This window comes from Oncorhynchus masou, chromosome 30, assembly GCF_036934945.1.
Source record: "Oncorhynchus masou masou isolate Uvic2021 chromosome 30, UVic_Omas_1.1, whole genome shotgun sequence".
Classification (NCBI taxonomy): Eukaryota; Metazoa; Chordata; class Actinopteri; order Salmoniformes; family Salmonidae; genus Oncorhynchus; species Oncorhynchus masou.
Genome location: NC_088241.1, coordinates 63,236,851 through 63,255,628, shown reverse-complemented (window position 1 = coordinate 63,255,628; position 18,778 = coordinate 63,236,851). Strand labels below are relative to the sequence as shown.

The window sequence follows — 18,778 nt, the reverse complement described above, 5'->3', positions numbered from 1 at the left end:
GCTGCGCCAACCTTGGTGGAGAGTCAGGAGCTGTTTGGCTGAGTCAGAACCACTGCTTGGGCCTTGAAACACTCGTTTGAATTCCTCAGCAAAGGCAGAGTAGCTGGCACAGCAGGAACTATGGGCATCCCACACAGCAGTAGCCCAGGCCAGGGCTTTTTCCGACAGCAGGGTGATGATATAAGCGATCTTAGACCGGTCGGTGGGAAACGACGAGGGTTGTAGCTCAAAGGAGAGAGAACATTGGGTGAGAAACCCTTTACAAGCACTTGGATCACCTGAGAACCGTTGGGGAGGTGGAAGACGAGGTTCAGCCAGGGGGTTAACTGCCATGGGAACGTGAATCTGAGGTACTGGGACGGGAACTGTTGCCGGGGTAAGACGATCAGATATTTGCTTAATGGAAGTCAGCATCTCCGACAGAAGATGAGAATGTCTAGCTATTATGCTAGAATGTCTAGCTGGAATGTCTAGCTGTCCCACCACCTCCTGGTGGTGGGACAGCATGGCAAAAAGGTCCTGGGAACTGACTGCCTCTGGGTTCATTTTTGGCTCTGTGTTTCTGTCAGGACCCGGTTACGAACCTGGGTCTCCGGAGTGAGAAACAGTCACTTAACCAACTGATCCACGAATAGTCAGTAGAACCCAGAAGATGAGGCAGACACAGCAGTACTTAAGACGGTGTATTTAATAAAGTAAAAAGTCCTTCTAATACAAAAATGGCAAATCCAAAAGGTGGAAGGTAAAGCACAAAAAAGCCTCAAGAGATACAAAAAATGAACAAAAACAAAAAAAACAGAATTCCACAAGAGCGTCACCCGGAATCGACAAGAGCACACAGAACACTAGGGCTGGGTGCTAACATACAAACACAGAGCACAGAACTGAGGGAAACAAAGGGTTTAAATATAATCAGGGGAAACGAGGCACAGGTGCAAATAATAATGGGGATCAAGGGAAAAAACATAAGGTCAAAAAGCACAATGGGGGCATCTAGTGAAAAAACACGGAACAACCCTGGCCAAATCCTGACAGGCAACATTCTGGTTCAGAGTCACCATTAGAGTTGAATGGGCATCATACTGGTTCAGAGTCACCATTAGAGTTGAATGGGCAACATACTGGTTCAGAGTCACCATTAGAGTTGAATGGGCAACATACTGGTTCAGAGTCACCATTAGAGTTGAATGGGCAACATACTGGTTCAGAGTCACCATTAGAGTTGAATGGGCAACATACTGGTTCAGAGTCACCATTAGAGTTGAATGGGCAACATACTGGTTCAGAGTCACCATTACAGTTGAATGGGCAACATACTGGTTCAGAGTCACCATTAGAGTTGAATGGGCAACATACTGGTTCTGAGTCACCATTACAGTTGAATGGGCAACATACTGGTTCAGAAGTCAATTTCACATCATTCATCCACAAGCCTTCATAGTGGAACAACCCTTGATCTGCAGACTTCAGATATGACCACAAGTATACCAAGTCTGGTTAAAACTGTTCAGCCAGTTCGACCAACAGTAAAAGTGATGTCACAGACAGATATTGTTGCTTCACTGGAAGTAATCATCACACTGAGGTAGGGCCAGGGAAGTCATCATCACACTGAGGTAGGGCCAGGGAAGTCATCATCACACTGAGGTAGGGCCAGGGAAGTCATCATCACACTGAGGTAGGGCCAGGGAAGTCATCATCATGGAACACTGAAGTAGGGCCAGGGAAGTCATCATCATGGAACACTGAGGTAGGGCCAGGGAAGTCATCATCATGGAACAGTGAGGTAGGGCCAGGGAAGTCATCATCATGGAACACTGAGGTAGGGCCAGGGAAGTCATCATCACACTGAGGTAGGGCCAGGGAAGTCATCATCACACTGAGGTAGGGCCAGGGAAGTCATCATCATGGAACACTGAGGTAGGGCCAGGGAAGTCATCATCATGGAACACTGAGGTAGGGCCAGGGAAGTCATCATCATGGCACAGTGAGGTAGGGCCAGGGAAGTCATCATCATGGCACAGTGAGGTAGGGCCAGGGAAGTCATCATCATGGCACAGTGAGGTAGGGCCAGGGAAGTCATCATCATGGCACAGTGAGGTAGGGCCAGGGAAGTCATCATCATGGCACAGTGAGGTAGGGCCAGGGAAGTCATCATCATGGCACAGTGAGGTAGGGCCAGGGAAGTCATCATCATGGCACAGTGAGGTAGGGCCAGGGAAGTCATCATCATGGCACAGTGAGGTAGGGCCAGGGAAGTCATCATCATGGCACAGTGAGGTAGGGCCAGGGAAGTCATCATCATGGCACAGTGAGGTAGGGCCAGGGAAGTCATCATCATGGCACAGTGAGGTAGGGCCAGGGAAGTCATCATCATGGCACAGTGAGGTAGGGCCAGGGAAGTCATCATCATGGCACAGTGAGGTAGGGCCAGGGAAATCATCATCATGGCACAGTGAGGTAGGGCCAGGGAAGTCATCATCATGGCACAGTGAGGTAGGGCCAGGGAAGTCATCATCATGGAACAGTGAGGTAGGGCCAGGAAAGTCATCATCATGGAACAGTGAGGTAGGGCCAGGAAAGTCATCATCATGGCACAGTGAGGTAGGGCCAGGGAAGTCATCATCATGGCACAGTGAGGTAGGGCCAGGGAAGTCATCATCATGGCACAGTGAGGTAGGGCCAGGAACCCAGGAACCTTTGACACGTGTTGAGGAAAGCTGTCTTACTGAAAGCAGTGCCGTTCTTTTCTGGCTTAGTGGGCGCCACCTTCAGATGTCTGCAGTACCATTCGGCTCTGGCTAGGGGGCCCTAGTGAAGTGTTTGGCCCTAGTGCTGTGGTTCTCAGACCTTTGTCCCTGACCCATCTAAAGAGGGAGTTAGTTTAACTCACCGACACACCCACAGCGTCTCCTCTGTCTCCTTTATGCCCCATTATTCCGGGACGACCCTGTAGCGGGAGGCAAACCACATCATTAATGGAATGATGGCAGTATGACCACATTCTGTAGTGTTCTGCATTTGTGTAACCCAAAAGAGTGCTCTTGGGTTTAGGCACTAAATGTCACTAAAACACATTCTCTCTGCCATTGTTATCATTTGTAGACGACAAGGTTAAAAGAACGTCTCAAATCATAATGTGCGGACATAGTTGTTCTCTCAAAGTTTTTTTTTTTTTTTTTTTTTTTTTTACGACAAACTACTTAGAAATGCAATGCATTTTGTTTACTTTGCAATATTTGTTTAGCTTCAAGCTAAACTGTAAACTAGGTGTTAAGTGCTTACTATGATGAAGTATGATACTTACCGGACGACCAGGATAGCCATATTCTCCTTTGGGTCCTTCTGGCCCAATGGGACCCTGTAAAAAACAACAAAGCAGCAGTGTTTCCTGTTGCATTTCAACCCTCAGCAGGTGCTGATAAAGATACAGTTGAAGTCGGAAGTTTACATTCAATTAGGTTGGAGTCATTAAAACTAGTTTTTCAACGACTCCACAAATTTCTTGTTAACAGACTAGTTTTGGCAAGTCGGTTAGGGCATCTACTTTGTGCATGACGCAAGTAATTTTTCCAACAACTGTTTACAGACAGATTATTTAACTTACAATTCACTGTATCCCAATTCCAGTGGGTCAGAAGTTTACATACACTAAGTTGACTGTGCCTTTAAACAGCTTGGAAAATTCCAGAAAATTATGTAATAGCCTATCAGAAGCTTCTAAAGCCACTTGACAACATTTGAGTCAATTGGAGGTGTACCTGTGGATGTATTTCAAGGCCTACCTTCAAACTCAGACCCTCTTCGCTTGACATCATGGGAAAATCAAAAGAAATCAGCCAAGACCTCAGAAAGGAAATTGTAGACCTCCACAAGTCTGATTCATCCTTGGGAGCAATTTCCAAACACCTGAAGGTACCACGTTCATCTGTACAAACAATAGTACGCAAGTATAAACACCACGCAGCCGTCATACCGCGCAGGAAGTAGACGCGTTCTGTCTCCTTGAGATGAACGTATTTTGGTGAGAAAAGTGCAAATCAATCCCAGAACAACAGCAAAGGACCTTGTGAAGATGGTGGAGGAAACAGGTACAAAAGTATCTATATCCACAGTAAAACAAGTCCTATATCGACATAACCTGTTGGGCCGCTCAGCAAGGACGAAGCCACTGCTCCAAAACCCCCATAAAAAAGCCAAACTACGGTTTACAACTGCACATGGGGACAAAGATCATACTTTTGGAGAAATGTCCTCCGGTCTGATGAAACAAAAATAAAACTGTTTGGCCACAATGACCATTGTTATGTGTGGAGGAGAAAAGGGGAGGCTTGCAAGCCGAAGAACACCATCCCAACCGTGACGCACGGGGGTGGCAGAATCATGTTGTGGGGGTGCTTTGCTGCAGGAGGGCCTGGTGCACTTCACAAAATAGATGACATCATGAGAAGGAAAATTATGTCGATATATTGAAGCAACATCTCAAGACATCAGTCAGGAAGTTCAAGCTTGGTCGCAAATGGGTCTTCCAAATGGACAATGACCCCAAGCATACTTCCAAAGATGTGGCAAAATGGCTTAAAGACAACAAAGTCAAGGTATTGGAGTGGCCATCACAAAGCCCTGACCTCAATCCTGTAGAAAATTTGTGGGCAGAACTGAAAGGGCGTGTGCGAGCAAGGAGGCCTACAAACCTGACTCAGTTACACCAGCTCTGTCAGGAGGAATGGGCCAAAATTCACCCAGCTTATTGTGGGAAGCTTGTGGAAGGCTACCCGAAACGTTTGACCCAAGTTATAAAATTTAAAGGCAATGCTACCAAATAGTAATTGAGTGTATGTGAACTTCTGGCCCATTGGGAATGAAAGAAAGAAAAATAATTCTCTCTATTATTATTCTGACATTTCACATTCTAACAATAAAGTGGTGATCCTAACTGACCTGAGACAGGAGATTTTTACTCAGATTCAATGTCAGGAAAATTGAAAAACTGAGTTTAAATGTATTTGGCTAAGGTGTATGTAAACTTCCGATTTCAACTGTATATCCTCATGAAGCTACATCCTGATGAAGATACATCGCAGGTCCGTAATATTCCCGAAAATATGCCTTGTCTGGATTAGGGGGCCTAGAGGCAGGCCTGTATGTGCATATGCAAAAAAAGGTTCCAGAACACTTTGAATGAAAGCAGCTGCTGCAACACCACAAGAGAAGATGTTGAGGGGGTGGGGGGGTCACTACAAAGGGTAGTGTCAGATTAAGAAGCCAATAAAGGCTTACCGTAACTCCAGCTGGCCCAGGAACACCACAATCGCCCTGCGAAAGAGTGTAGATACAAAGTGGATCGTCTGACACGAGTATCGAACATTGACCCGAGGAAAAAGTGTGCGTGTAAGACTAACCTTGATCCCTTTGGGGCCCTGTGGCCCTGTGAGTTCAGACATCATAGACCAGTCTGCTGCAACCATGGCCCCTGGCTCACCCTTCTCGCCCTGCAAACGCACGTGACCAATAACACGATATACATACAGTCAAGTGACAATAAGACGATATACATACACGTACAATCAAAAGACAATCATACATACTGTAGACACATGAGCACAACCCCTCCTCTGTACACACACCCAGGGGTAATGTGCAGCACATGCATGTTGAAGCAGCATGAGCACCTCTCAGAGAAAGGAAAACATGACATAATAATCTCATTCATGTTGTTCCACAGACCTTGGGACTGAAGCATATTGTCTATGGCTGCTCAGTCTGGAACCCATTAGCAGGCTTATACACATCAATGCCCTGAGTGCAGCAACCGGGGTCCTAGCTTTAATCATAAGCACTGGCGTTCAGTTTCACACTTTGAATTGATTGAAACCCAAAGGGCTTTGAGCTTGTATATTAGATGTTTATTCAGTCCAGTGCAGAAAAGGTCACATAGTATTTGTTACATTTTAGCAGACGCTCTTATCCAGAGGCACACTAGTGAGTGCATACATTTTCGTACTGGTCCCCCGTAGCCTGGAGGCCCATGGGAATCGACCCCACAACCGTGGCGTTGCGAGTGCCATGTGCTACCATCTGAGCCACACGGGACACAATAGGAAATCCTGGGCTCTTCAGTGGTTTCCTTTTCACATGGTGACCCTAGCGGAATTCTGGCCCTAGTGGAATTCTGGCCCTAGTGGAATTCTGGCCCTAGTGGAATTCTGGCCCTAGTGGAATTCTGGCCCTAGTGGAATTCTGACCCTAGCGGAATTCTGACCCTAGCGGAATTCTGGCCCTAGCGGAATTCTGACCCTAGTGGAATTCTGACCCTAGTGGAATTCTGGCCCTAGTGGAATTCTGACTCAAGTGGAATTCTGGCCCTAGTGGAATTCTGACGGAATTCTGGCCCTAGCGGAATTCTGGCCCTAGTGGAATTCTGGCCCTAGTGGAATTCTGGCCTTAGTGGAATTCTGACTCAAGTGGAATTCTGGCCCTAGTGGAATTCTGACTCAAGTGGAATTCTGACCCTAGTGGAATTCTGACCCTAGTGGAATTCTGACTCAAGTGGAATTCTGTGGAATTCTGGCCCTAGTGGAATTCTGACCCTAGTGGAATTCTGAGCATAGCGTAATACTTAAGGGGATAGTGCGTAATTTTTAAACTTCCCCAGAGTCAGATGAACTCATAGATATGTGTATGTCTCTGCATGCAATTTGAAGGAAGTTGAAGGTAGTTTCACTAGCAATTGCTAATTGGCATTAGAGCAATGGACTGGAAGCTGTACCTGTAGAATTCGTCATTGCGCTAACGCTACTGTTCATAGCAACTTCTTTCAAACTGCATGCAGAGACATAAAACATGTATACCATTAGTTGGTTCTGGCAAGTAGAAAAAGTTCTTAGTTGACAAAATGTGGAACTATCCCGTTAAAATGAAAACACATAACACACACACTTACCTTTAAGCCTGGGGGCCCTATGGTCCCTGGATTCCCCAAGTCACCTTTTGGACCCCGTGGCCCCTGGGAATTATCATAGTAAATGTAGGTAAATAACCAAAATAAATCCATCAACTAGAACAGACACATCTACAACAGCCATACTCATAGGCAGACAGCGGAACAGATCCGGACACAGAACAGGGTCAATACAAACCGATCAAATTTTATTTATTTTTTAGGAATTCGGTCAAGATTCGACTCCTGGTATCATATGAACGCACATAAGACACGGAACAGTTGTAGAATTGCAAGGACTGAGCTTTAAAACTGCTACAGTTTCCCTTCGCTCGATGGCATAATGGGGCGAATATCCATCATGACCTTTGCCACCGAGGAAATGTGTGTGACTGGACCGTATCCAATAGTATGAGAACCCTGATCGACGACAACAGTATCTCTCTCCTATCAGTAAGTATCTGTCCAACTGCACAGTATAAAGTTGGCACTGTCAAGTTCATCCCAAAAGCGTGTTCCGCACACTGTATATTCTGCAATAGAGAAAGGACAGACACAAACCCTACCAATGGATCCTCTGAGCAGTAAGAGAGAAAATCTGATTTGTTTTTTACTATCGTATGAATTATGGACCCATACCAACAAAAAAAACAAAAGTCTGTTTTAAGGCCCTGTCAAGGGGTCAAGTTCCAATGAATTCAACAAAATGGCTGACACACTGTAAAATTAACCTCCAGATAAATATAGATAAATGCATCTCTCAAAGCCTGGACCTAATTGTCTTTTGGGACACAGATAAATATAGATAAATGCATCTCTCATAGCCTGGACCTAATTGTCTTTTGGGACACAGATAAATATAGATAAATGCATCTCTCATAGCCTGGACCTAATTGTCTTTTGGGACACAGAGATAAATATAGATAAATGCATCTCTCATAGCCTGGACCTAATTGTCTTTTGGGACACAGATAAATATAGATAAATGCATCTCTCATAGCCTGGACCTAATTGTCTTTTGGGACACAGTTAAATATAGATAAAAGCATTTTGGGACACACAGATACATATAGATAAATGCATCTCTCATAGCCTGGACCTAATTGTCTTTTGGGACACAGATAAATATAGATACATGCATCTCTCATAGCCTGGACATAATTGTCTTTTGGGACACAGATAAATATAGATAAATGCATCTCTCATAGCCTGGACCTAATTGTCTTTTGGGACACACAGATAAATATAGATAAATGCATCTCTCATAGCCTGGACCTAATTGTCTTTTGGGACACAGATAAATATAGATAAATGCATCTCTCATAGCCTGGACCTAATTGTCTTTTGGGACACACAGATAAATATAGATAAATGCATCTCTCATAGCCTGGACCTAATTGTCTTTTGGGACACAGTTAAATATAGATAAATGCATCTCTCATAGCCTGGACCTAATTGTCTTTTGGGACACAGTTAAATATAGATAAATGCGTCTCTCATAGCCTGGACCTAATTGTCTTTTGGGACACACAGATAAATATAGATACATGCATCTCTCATAGCCTGGACCTAATTGTCTTTTGGGACACAGATAAATATAGATAAATGCATCTCTCATAGCCTGGACCTAATTGTCTTTTGGGACACACAGATAAATATAGATAAATGCATCTCTCATAGCCTGGACCTAATTGTCTTTTGGGACACACAGATAAATATAGATACATGCATCTCTCATAGCCTGGACCTAATTGTCTTTTGGGACACAGATAAATATAGATAAATGCATCTCTCATAGCCTGGACCTAATTGTCTTTTGGGACACACACACAATTTTACAACCATACATTACAGATATCATTACAGCAATTTGAAACAAATCTTTGATTGTGATTCCCGCCATTTCTAATATAGATAAATGCATCTCAACATAATTTGCTTGTTTTGGGGGAGCGAGTACGTCAAACCCACAACCGTGTTCTGTCTCATAATCTTATTAAGGCCATTTAAAGATATTTTATATATTAACACAAACACGCGCACCCCCCCCCCACACACAACACAAACACGCGCACACACACACACACACCCCCCACACACGCACGCACACACACACGCACACACACACACACACACACACCCCCCCCACACACACACACACCCACACCCACCCCCCCCACACACACACACACACACACACACAAACACACACACACACACACACACACACACACACACACACACACACACACACACACACACACACACACACACACACACACACACACACCTCAAGCATAAGTCTACTCACCCTGAGCCCCTGAGATTCCAGCAGCCCTGAGAAGTTAAACACACCCTCTGTATCACTGAGCAGGACCTAAGGTAGGACAGAGAGGAGAGACAGTGAGATCACTATCAACATCCATATTAAAACTATCCTATCAGAGAGCATCGGTAGGGGTGATAACAATGACTTTAATAACACCTAATTACTTTCTAACATCCTCTTACATCCTGGAGGTTGATAACAGGTCCCGAAGACCCAGGAGGTCCTGGAGGGCCGGGGAAACTGAAACCGTCCTGACCTCTCTCTCCCTGACAACAGAACACAAGGTTAGATGAACCAAGAACAGGGCCAGTCTGGTCGGCTCCAGAAGGATTAAGTCATAAATGATTAACAGGAACGGAGTCAGGAGGAGTGATAGTGTACCTTTGGTCCCATATCACCTTGGTCCCCCTTCGCTCCCTGCATGAAAGAAATGGCAAACAACTATCATGACAAAAGAGAACTGAGACCTGAGACCGTTTTATGATAAACCTACAAGAACAACTGTAAAGAGGATGAAGATAGATTAGAATACTATAACAATCAGGAAAGGAAACAAAGGAGAGAGATTGAATTGGACAGTAAAAATCAGGTGATGTACTGACTGTATGCCCTGGCAGTCCATCCAGCCCAGAGGCCCCGGTTGCTCCTGGAGCACCAGGCTCCCCCTAGAGGAACACAGAGGAAACATAGCCACATAACAGCCCAAAATTGGCCCAAAATCTACCTCATCTGAGTAATTAATGAGTGAGACTTCTGAAAATTGTAGATTAATTACTTTCCTATATGAATCACATCCACAGTTGGGAATTGTACTAGGGCATAGATGCTTAATGCTTTGGGAATTGCTGGTGGTAGGTATGCAGATGATGTACAGTCCCTGAGAGGGTTAATAAGCAAGATGGCCATCTCTGGCCCTGCCTGTGCACATATGTGTCAGAGAGGAATTCATTGGAATAATAGGAACCACATGGTGCGGAAGTCGGCACGTCCTCCCTGAGGACAAATGGGAACCAGTTGAGTCGAGAGGACGCACCTTTACCGCTACACCAGGAAGCCCGTCCTGCCCGTCTTCGCCCTGTGAGGGAGAAACAAAATGGCGGTGAGTATGGGAACTTTTTACAGGTATGCGGAAGCACATATTCTGACACACAGAGAGAGGAAGACATTGAGAGACAGAGATACATTACAGTGCATTCAGAAAGTATTCAGACCCCTTCACTTTTTCCACATTTTCTCATTTTCACAGTCTTATTCTAAATTTAATTAAAAATATATATTTTTATTCTCATTAATCTCTATACAATGGCAAAGCAAAAACAAGGTTTCAAAAAATGCTTTCCGAAGGCACTGTATGCCACAGATGTTTTAATTACTAGCTTGGTCCACTAGAAGCCCATTAGAATTATTGTAAGATTTCGGTCCTATGATCTTATACACCACCAGACATGCCACCAGGGGTCTTTTCATAGTCCCCAAATCCAGAACAAATTCCAGAAAACGTACAGTATTATATAGAGCCCTTATTTAATGGAACTTCCTTCCATCTCATTTTGCTCAAATAAACAGCAAACCTGGTTTAAAAAATACAGATAAAGCAACACCTCACGGCACAACGCCTCTCCTCTATTGGACCTAGATAGTTTGTGTATGTATTGATATGTAGGCTACATGTTCCTTTTTAAAAATGGATGTAGTTCTGTCCTTGAGCTGTTCTTGTCTATTAATGTTCGGTATTATGTTTTATGTGTTGTGTGGAACCCCAGGAAGGGTTGCTGCTGCTATAGCAACAGCCAATGGAGATCCTAATAAAATACCAAAATACCAAAATATGCTTGATTGATTCTATGATTCATATGACTGATACTTTAAGTGGCGTGCAGTAGGATTTGAACAAGGGCCTTCTAGATAAGGAGTGGCCTGCAGTAGGATGTGAACAAGGGCCTTCTAGATAAGGAGTGGCGTGCAGTAGGATGTGAACAAGGGCCTTCTAGATAAGGAGTGGCGTGCAGTAGGATGTGAACAAGGGCCTTCTAGATAAGGAGTGGCGTGCAGTAGGATGTGAACAAGGGCCTTCTAGATAAGGAGTGGCGTGCAGTAGGATGTGAACAAGGGCCTTCTAGATAAGGAGTGGCGTGCAGTAGGATGTGAACAAGGGCTTTCTAGATAAGTCGTGCAGTAGGATGTGAACAAGGGCCTTCTAGATAAGTGGCGTGCAGTAGGATGTGAACAAGGGCCTTCTAGATAAGGAGTGGCGTGCAGTAGGATGTGAACAAGGGCCTTCTAGATAAGTGGCTAGTAGGATGTGAACAAGGGCTTTCTAGATAAGGAGTGTGTCAGTAGGATGTGAACAAGGGCCTTCTAGATAAGGAGTGGCGTCTAGGATGTGAACAAGGGCCTTCTAGATAAGACGTGCAGTAGGATGTGAACAAGGGCTTTCTAGATAAAGTGGCAGTAGGATGAACAAGGGCCTTCTAGATGTCTGCAGAGGATGTGAACAAGGGCCTTCTAGATGACATGCAGTAGGATGTGAACAAGGGCCATTCTAGATAACTGTGGCGTGCAGTAGGATGTGAACAAGGGCCTTCTAGATAAGGAGTGTGTGCAGTAGGATGTGAACAAGGGCAGATAAGGAGTGGCTGTAGGATGTGAACAAGGGCCTTCTAGATAAAGTGGCAGTAGGATGTGAACAAGGGCCTTCTAGATAAGGAGTGGCATGCAGTAGGATGTGAACAAGGGCCTTCTAGATAAGGAGTGGCGTGCAGTAGGATGTGAACAAGGGCCTTCTAGATAAAGAGTGGCGTGCAGTAGGACTGAACAAGGAACCTTCTAGATAACGAGTGGCATGCAGTACGATGTGAACAAGGGTCTTCTAGATAAGGAGTGACGTGCAGTAGGACTGAACAAGGAACCTTCTAGATAACGAGTGGTGTGCAGTAGGACTGAACAAGGAACCTTCTAGATAACGAGTGGTGTGCAGTAGGATGTGAACAAGGAACCTTCTAGATAAGGAGTGGCGTGCAGTAGGATGTGAACAAGGAACCTTCTAGATAAGGAGTGGCGTGCAGTAGGATGTGAACAAGGAACCTTCTAGATAAGGAGTGACGTGCAGTAGGACTGAACAAGAGACCTTCTCGGTAATGAGTGGCGTGCAGTAGGACTGAATAAGGAACCTTCTAGATAAGGAGATGTTTGTCTTCTGCCACACTCAGTGGTGAAACAAGTGACTGTGTCTAGTATATACAGACTACTGTGTCTAGTATATACAGACTACTGTGTCTAGTATATACAGACTACTGTGTCTAGTATATACAGACTACTGTGTCTAGTATATACAGACTACTGTGTCTAGAAAAACAGATGACTGTGTCTAGTATATACAGACTACTGTGTCTAGAAAAACAGATGACTGTGTCTAGAAAAACAGATGACTGTGTCTAGTATATACAGACTACTGTGTCTAGAAAAACAGATGACTGTGTCTAGTATATACAGACTACTGTGTCTAGAAAAACAGATGACTGTGTCTAGTATATACAGACTACCGTGTCTAGTATATACAGACTACCGTGTCTAGTATATACAGACTACCGTGTCTAGTATATACAGACTACTGTGTCTAGTATATACAGACTACTGTGTCTAGTATATACAGACTACCGTGTCTAGTATATACAGACTACTGTGTCTAGTATATACAGACTACTGTGTCTAGTATATACAGACTACTGTGTCTAGTATATACAGACTACTGTGTCTAGTATATACAGACTACTGTGTCTAGAAAAACAGCTGACTGTGTCTAGAAAAACAGATGACTGTGTCTAGAAAAACAGATGACTGTGTCTAGAAAAACAGATGACTGTGTCTAGAAAAACAGATGACTGTGTCTAGAAAAACAGATGACTGTGTCTAGAAAAACAGACTACTGTGTCTAGAAAAACAGACGACTGTGTCTAGAAAAACAGACTACTGTGTCTAGAAAAACAGACTACTGTGTCTAGAAAAACAGACTACTGTGTCTAGAAAAACAGACTACTGTGTCTAGAAAAACAGATGACTGTGTCTAGAAAAACATGAGCACATCCAAGAGTCACGAAAATACTGCCGACGGCAAGTGTACGTTGACCTTGATGTCAGGTTGAAGTGTGTTTTTCGAGAGTAGCTCCCTTCCATAGATGGCTTTTACCACAGTCAATGGATATTAATGATGGTACAGGATATTGTATTGAAACATGCCTGATCGGTACATTGAGTAAAGCCAGTATGTCAGTGATAGAAGACATGAGGGACTACCTTAGGTCCTGGACGGCCAGGTTTGTCAATAGGTCCCTGTGGAAAGCACCAGAAAAAAAATTGTTGTCAGTATTAATCGTACTTATTTTCATATTAATATCATACTTATGAACGAAAGGGTTGAAGTCCCAGCAGCAGCATAAGAAACCACTCTTTGTGTTCGAACCTGAATACTTCTGACCATCACTGCCCCAAAGCCACCCAGTTCCCTAGAACCCTTCATGTCCTGCAAACAACATACAGTCAATGACAACTGATGTGTGCTAATGAAATATCTGGCACAAAATGGCTGCCGGGCATCACTAAGATGGGTGGCTACACATTGGCAGAGAAGTAGAGGCGAAACGAGATGATTTACTACGCCCCAAAATCTATCCTCGTGAGATAAGAATGCAACATACGTCAAATCAAATGAGAGGTTATTAGTCACCTGCACCGAATACAGTAAATTGCTTCCTCACAAATCGCATAACAAACAATGCAGTTTAAAAAAAAAATATGGATAAAAATAAGAAATAAAAGTAACAAGTAATTAAAGAGTAGCGGTAAAATAACAATAGCAAGACTATATACAGGGGGTACCGGTACAGAGTCAATGTGGAGACTATATACAGGGGGTACCGGGACAGAGTCAATGTGGAGGCTATATACAGGGGTACCGGGAGTCAATGTGGAGACTATATACAGGGGGTACCGGGACAGAGTCAATGTGGAGGCTATATACAGGGGGTACCGGGACAGAGGACAGAGTCAATGTGGAGACTATATACAGGGGGTACCGGGACAGAGTCAATGTGGAGGCTATATACAGGGGGTACCGGGACAGAGTCAATGTGGAGGCTATATACAGGGGGTACCGGGACAGAGTCAATGTGGAGGCTATATACAGGGGGTACCGGGACAGAGTCAATGTGGAGGCTATATACAGGGGGTACCGGGACAGAGTCAATGTGGAGACTATATACAGGGGATACCGGGACAGAGTCAATGTGGAGACTATATACAGGGGGTACCGGGACAGAGTCAATGTGGAGGCTATATACAGGGGGTACCGGGACAGAGTCAATGAGGAGACTATATACAGGGGGTACCGGGACAGAGTCAATGAGGAGGCTATATACAGGGGGTACCGGGACAGAGTCAATGTGGAGACTATATATATATTTATTTTTTTCACCTTTATTTAACGAGGTAGGCTAGTTGAGAACAAGTTCTCATTTGCAACTGTGACCTGGCCAAGATAAAGCATAGCAGTGTGAACAGACAACACAGAGTTACACATGGAGTAAACAATTAACAAGTCAATAACACAGTAGAAAAAAAGAGGAGTCTATATACATTGTGTGCAAAAGGCATGAGGAGGTAGGCGAATAATTACAATTTTGCAGATTAACACTGGAGTGATAAATGATCAGATGGTCATGTACAGGTAGAGATATTGGTGTGCAAAAGAGCAGAAAAGTAAATAAAAACAGTATGGGGATGAGGTAGGTGAAAATGGGTGGGCTATTTACCAATAGACTATGTACAGCTGCAGCGATCGGTTAGCTGCTCAGATAGCAGATGTTTGAAGTTGGTGAGCGAGATAAAAGTCTCCAACTTCAGGGATTTTTGCAATTTGTTCCAGTTACAGGCAGCAGAGTACTGGAACGAAAGGCGGCCAAATGAGGTGTTGGCTTTAGGGATGATCAGTGAGATACACCTGCTGGAGCTCGTGCTACGGATGGGTGTTGCCATCGTGACCAGTGAACTGAGATAAGGCGGAGCTTTACCTAGCATGGACTTGTAGATGACCTGGAGCCAGTGGGTCTGGCGACGAATATGTAGCGAGGGCCAGCCGACTAGGGCATACAAGTTGCAGTGGTGGGTGGTATAAGGTGCTTTAGTGACAAAACGGATGGCACTGTGATAAACTGCATCCAGTTTGCTGAGTAGAGTGTTGGAAGCAATTTTGTAGATGACATCGCCGAAGTCGAGGATCGGTAGGATAGTCAGTTTTACTAGGTTAAGTTTGGCGGCGTGAGTGAAGGAGGCTTTGTTGCGGAATAGAAAGCCGACTCTTGATTTGATTTTCGATTGGAGATGTTTGATATGAGTCTGGAAGGAGAGTTTACAGTCTAGCCAGACACCTAGGTACTTATAGATGTCCACATATTCAAGGTCGGAACCATCCAGGGTGGTGATGCTAGTCGGGCATGCGGGTACAGGCAGCGATCGGTTGAAAAGCATGAATTTGGTTTTACTAGTGTTTAAGAGCAGTTGGAGGCCACGGAAGGAGTGTTGTATGGCATTGAAGCTCGTTTGGAGGTTAGATAGCACAGTGTCCAAGGACGGGCCGGAAGTATATAGAATGGTGTCGTCTGCGTAGAGGTGGATCAGGGAATCGCCCGCAGCAAGAGCAACATCATTGACATATACAGAGAAAAGAGTCGGCCCGAGAATTGAACCCTGTGGCACCCCCATAGAGACTGCCAGAGGACCGGACAGCATGCCCTCCAATTTGACACACTGAACTCTGTCTGCAAAGTAATTGGTGAACCGGGCAAGGCAGTCATCCGAAAAACAGAGGCTACTGAGTCTGCCGATAAGAATATGGTGATTGACAGAGTCGAAAGCCTTGGCAAGGTCGATGAAGACGGCTGCACAGTACTGTCTTTTATCGATGGCGGTTATGATATCGTTTAGTACCTTGAGTGTGGCTGAGGTGCACCTGTGACCGGCTCGGAAACCAGATTGCACAGCGGAGAAGGTACGGTGGGATTCGAGATGGTCAGTGACTTGTTTGTTGACTTGGCTTTCGAAGACCTTAGATAGGCAGGGCAGGATGGATATAGGTCTGTAACAGTTTGGGTCCAGGGTGTCTCCCCCTTTGAAGAGGGGGATGACTGCGGCAGCTTTCCAATCCTTGGGGATCTCAGACGATATGAAAGAGAGGTTGAACAGGCTGGAAATAGGGGTTGCGACAATGGCGGCGGATAGTTTCAGAAATAGAGGGTCCAGATTGTCAAGCCCAGCTGATTTGTACGGGTCCAGGTTTTGCAGCTCTTTCAGAACGTCTGCTATCTGGATTTGGGTAAAGGAGAACCTGGAGAGGCTTGGGCGAGGAGCTGCGGGGGGGGGCGGAGCAGTTGGCCGAGGTTGGAGTAGCCAGGCGGAAGGCATGGCCAGCCATTGAGAAATGCTTGTTGAAGTTTTAATCACGGATTTATTGGTGGTGACCGTGTTACCTAGCCTCAGTGCAGTGGGCAGCTGGGAGGAGGTGATCTTGTTCTCCATGGACTTCACAGTGTCCCAGAACTTTTTGGAGTTGGAGCTACAGGATGCAAACTTCTGCCTGAAGAAGCTGGCCTTAGCTTTCCTGACTGACTGCGTGTATTGGTTCCTGACTTCCCTGAACAGTTGCATATCGCGGGGACTATTCGATACTATTGCAGTCCGCCACAGGATGTTTTTGTGCTGGTCGAGGGCAGTCAGGTCTGGAGTGAACCAAGGGCTGTATCTGTTTTTAGTTCTGCATTTTTGAACGGAGCATGCTTATCTAAAATGGTGAGGAAGTTACTTTTAAAGAATGACCAGGCATCCTCAACTGACAGGATGAGGTCAATGTCCTTCCAGGATACCCGGGCCAGGTTGATTAGAAAGACCTGCTCACAGAAGTGTTTTAGGGAGCGTTTGACAGTGATGAGGGGTGGTCGTTTGACTGCGGCTCCGTAGCGGATACAGGCAATGAGGCAGTGATCGCTGAGATCCTGGTTGAAGACAGCGGAGGTGTATTTGGAGGGCCAGTTGGTCAGGAGGACGTCTATGAGGGTGCCCTTGTTTACGGAGTTAGGGTTGTACCTGGTGGGTTCCTTGATGATTTGTGTGAGATTGAGGGCATCTAGCTTAGATTGTAGGACTGCTGGGGTGTTAAGCATATCCCAGTTTAGGTCACCTAACAGAACAAACTCTGAAGCTAGATGGGGGGCGATCAATTCACAAATGGTGTCCAGGGCACAGCTGGGAGCTGAGGGGGGTCGGTAGCAGGTGGCAACAGTGAGAGACTTATTTCTGGAGAGAGTAATTTTCAAAATTAGTAGTTCGAACTGTTTGGGTACGGACCTGGAAAGTATGACATTACTTTGCAGGCTATCTCTGCAGTAGACTGCAACTCCTCCCCCTTTGGCAGTTCTATCTTGACGGAAGATGTTATAGTTGGGTATGGAAATCTCTGAATTTTTGGTGGCCTTCCTGAGCCAGGATTCAGACACGGCAAGGACATCAGGGTTAGCAGAGTGTGCTAAAGCAGTGAGTAAAACAAACTTAGGGAGGAGGCTTCTGATGTTGACATGCATGAAACCAAGGCTTATTCGATCACAGAAGTCAACAAATGAGGGTGCCTAGGGACATGTGCCTAGGGACACGCTCCAGTGCCACTTGCAATGCGGTAGCAGAAATAACATTCTATGACTAGGGTGGCTGGAGTCTGACCATTTTTAGGGCCTTCCTCTGACACCACCTGGTATAGAGGTTCTGGATGGCAGGAAGCTTGTCCCCAAGATGTACTGGGCTGCCTTGCAGTCGAAGGCCGAGCAGTTGCCATACCAGGCAGTGATGCAACCAGTCAAGATGCTCTTGATGTGGCAGCTGTAGAACTTTTGAGGATCTGAAGAGCCGTGCCAAATCTTTTCAGTCTCCTGAGGGGGAATAGGTTTTGTCGTGCCCTCTTCACGACTGTCTTAGTGTGCTTGGACCTTGTTCGTTTGTTGGTGATGTGGTGATGTGGGCACCAAGGAACTTGAAGCTGTCAACCTGCTCCACTGCAGCCTCGTTGATGAGAAAGGGGGCGTGTTTAGTCCTCTTTTTCTGTAGTTGATGAGAAAGGGCTGTGTTTAGTCCTCTTTTTCTGTAGTTGATGAGAAAGGGGGCGTGTTTAGTCCTCTTTTTCTGTAGTTGATGAGAAAGGGGCGTGTTTAGTCCTCTTTTTCTGTCGTTGATGAGAAAGGGGGCGTGTTTAGTCCTCTTTTTCTGTAGTTGATGAGAAAGGGGGCGTGTTTAGTCTTCTTTTTCTGTAGTTGATGAGAAAGGGGGCGTGTTTAGTCCTCTTTTTCTGTAGTTGATGAGAATGGGGGCGTGTTTAGTCCTCTTTTTCTGTAGTTGATGAGAAAGGGGGCGTGTTTAGTCCTCTTTTTCTGTAGTCCACCATCATCTCCTTTGTCTTGATCACGTTGAAGGAC

The 18,778-nt window shown here is 45.2% G+C and overlaps 1 protein-coding gene across 3 annotated transcripts in view; it reads right to left on the bottom strand.

The window, feature by feature from the left end:
• LOC135522931 (collagen alpha-1(XVIII) chain-like) overlaps positions 1-18,778 on the bottom strand; it is a 129,869-nt gene that overhangs the window by 19,931 nt on the left and 91,160 nt on the right. For all 3 annotated transcript variants that reach the window (XR_010452745.1, XM_064949645.1, XM_064949646.1), the window contains exons 17-27: positions 13,563-13,598; positions 10,303-10,344; positions 9,872-9,934; positions 9,651-9,686; positions 9,452-9,535; positions 9,252-9,317; positions 6,944-7,006; positions 5,403-5,492; positions 5,281-5,316; positions 3,308-3,361; positions 2,894-2,950 (exon numbers count right to left, since the gene is read on the bottom strand). Coding sequence is in view for 2 of the 3 variants with exons in the window: in XM_064949645.1 (XP_064805717.1) it covers positions 2,894-2,950; positions 3,308-3,361; positions 5,281-5,316; positions 5,403-5,492; positions 6,944-7,006; positions 9,252-9,317; positions 9,452-9,535; positions 9,651-9,686; positions 9,872-9,934; positions 10,303-10,344; positions 13,563-13,598 (627 nt within the window). In the remaining variant the exon portion in view is untranslated. The remainder of the gene's footprint in view (positions 1-2,893; positions 2,951-3,307; positions 3,362-5,280; positions 5,317-5,402; positions 5,493-6,943; positions 7,007-9,251; positions 9,318-9,451; positions 9,536-9,650; positions 9,687-9,871; positions 9,935-10,302; positions 10,345-13,562; positions 13,599-18,778) is intronic.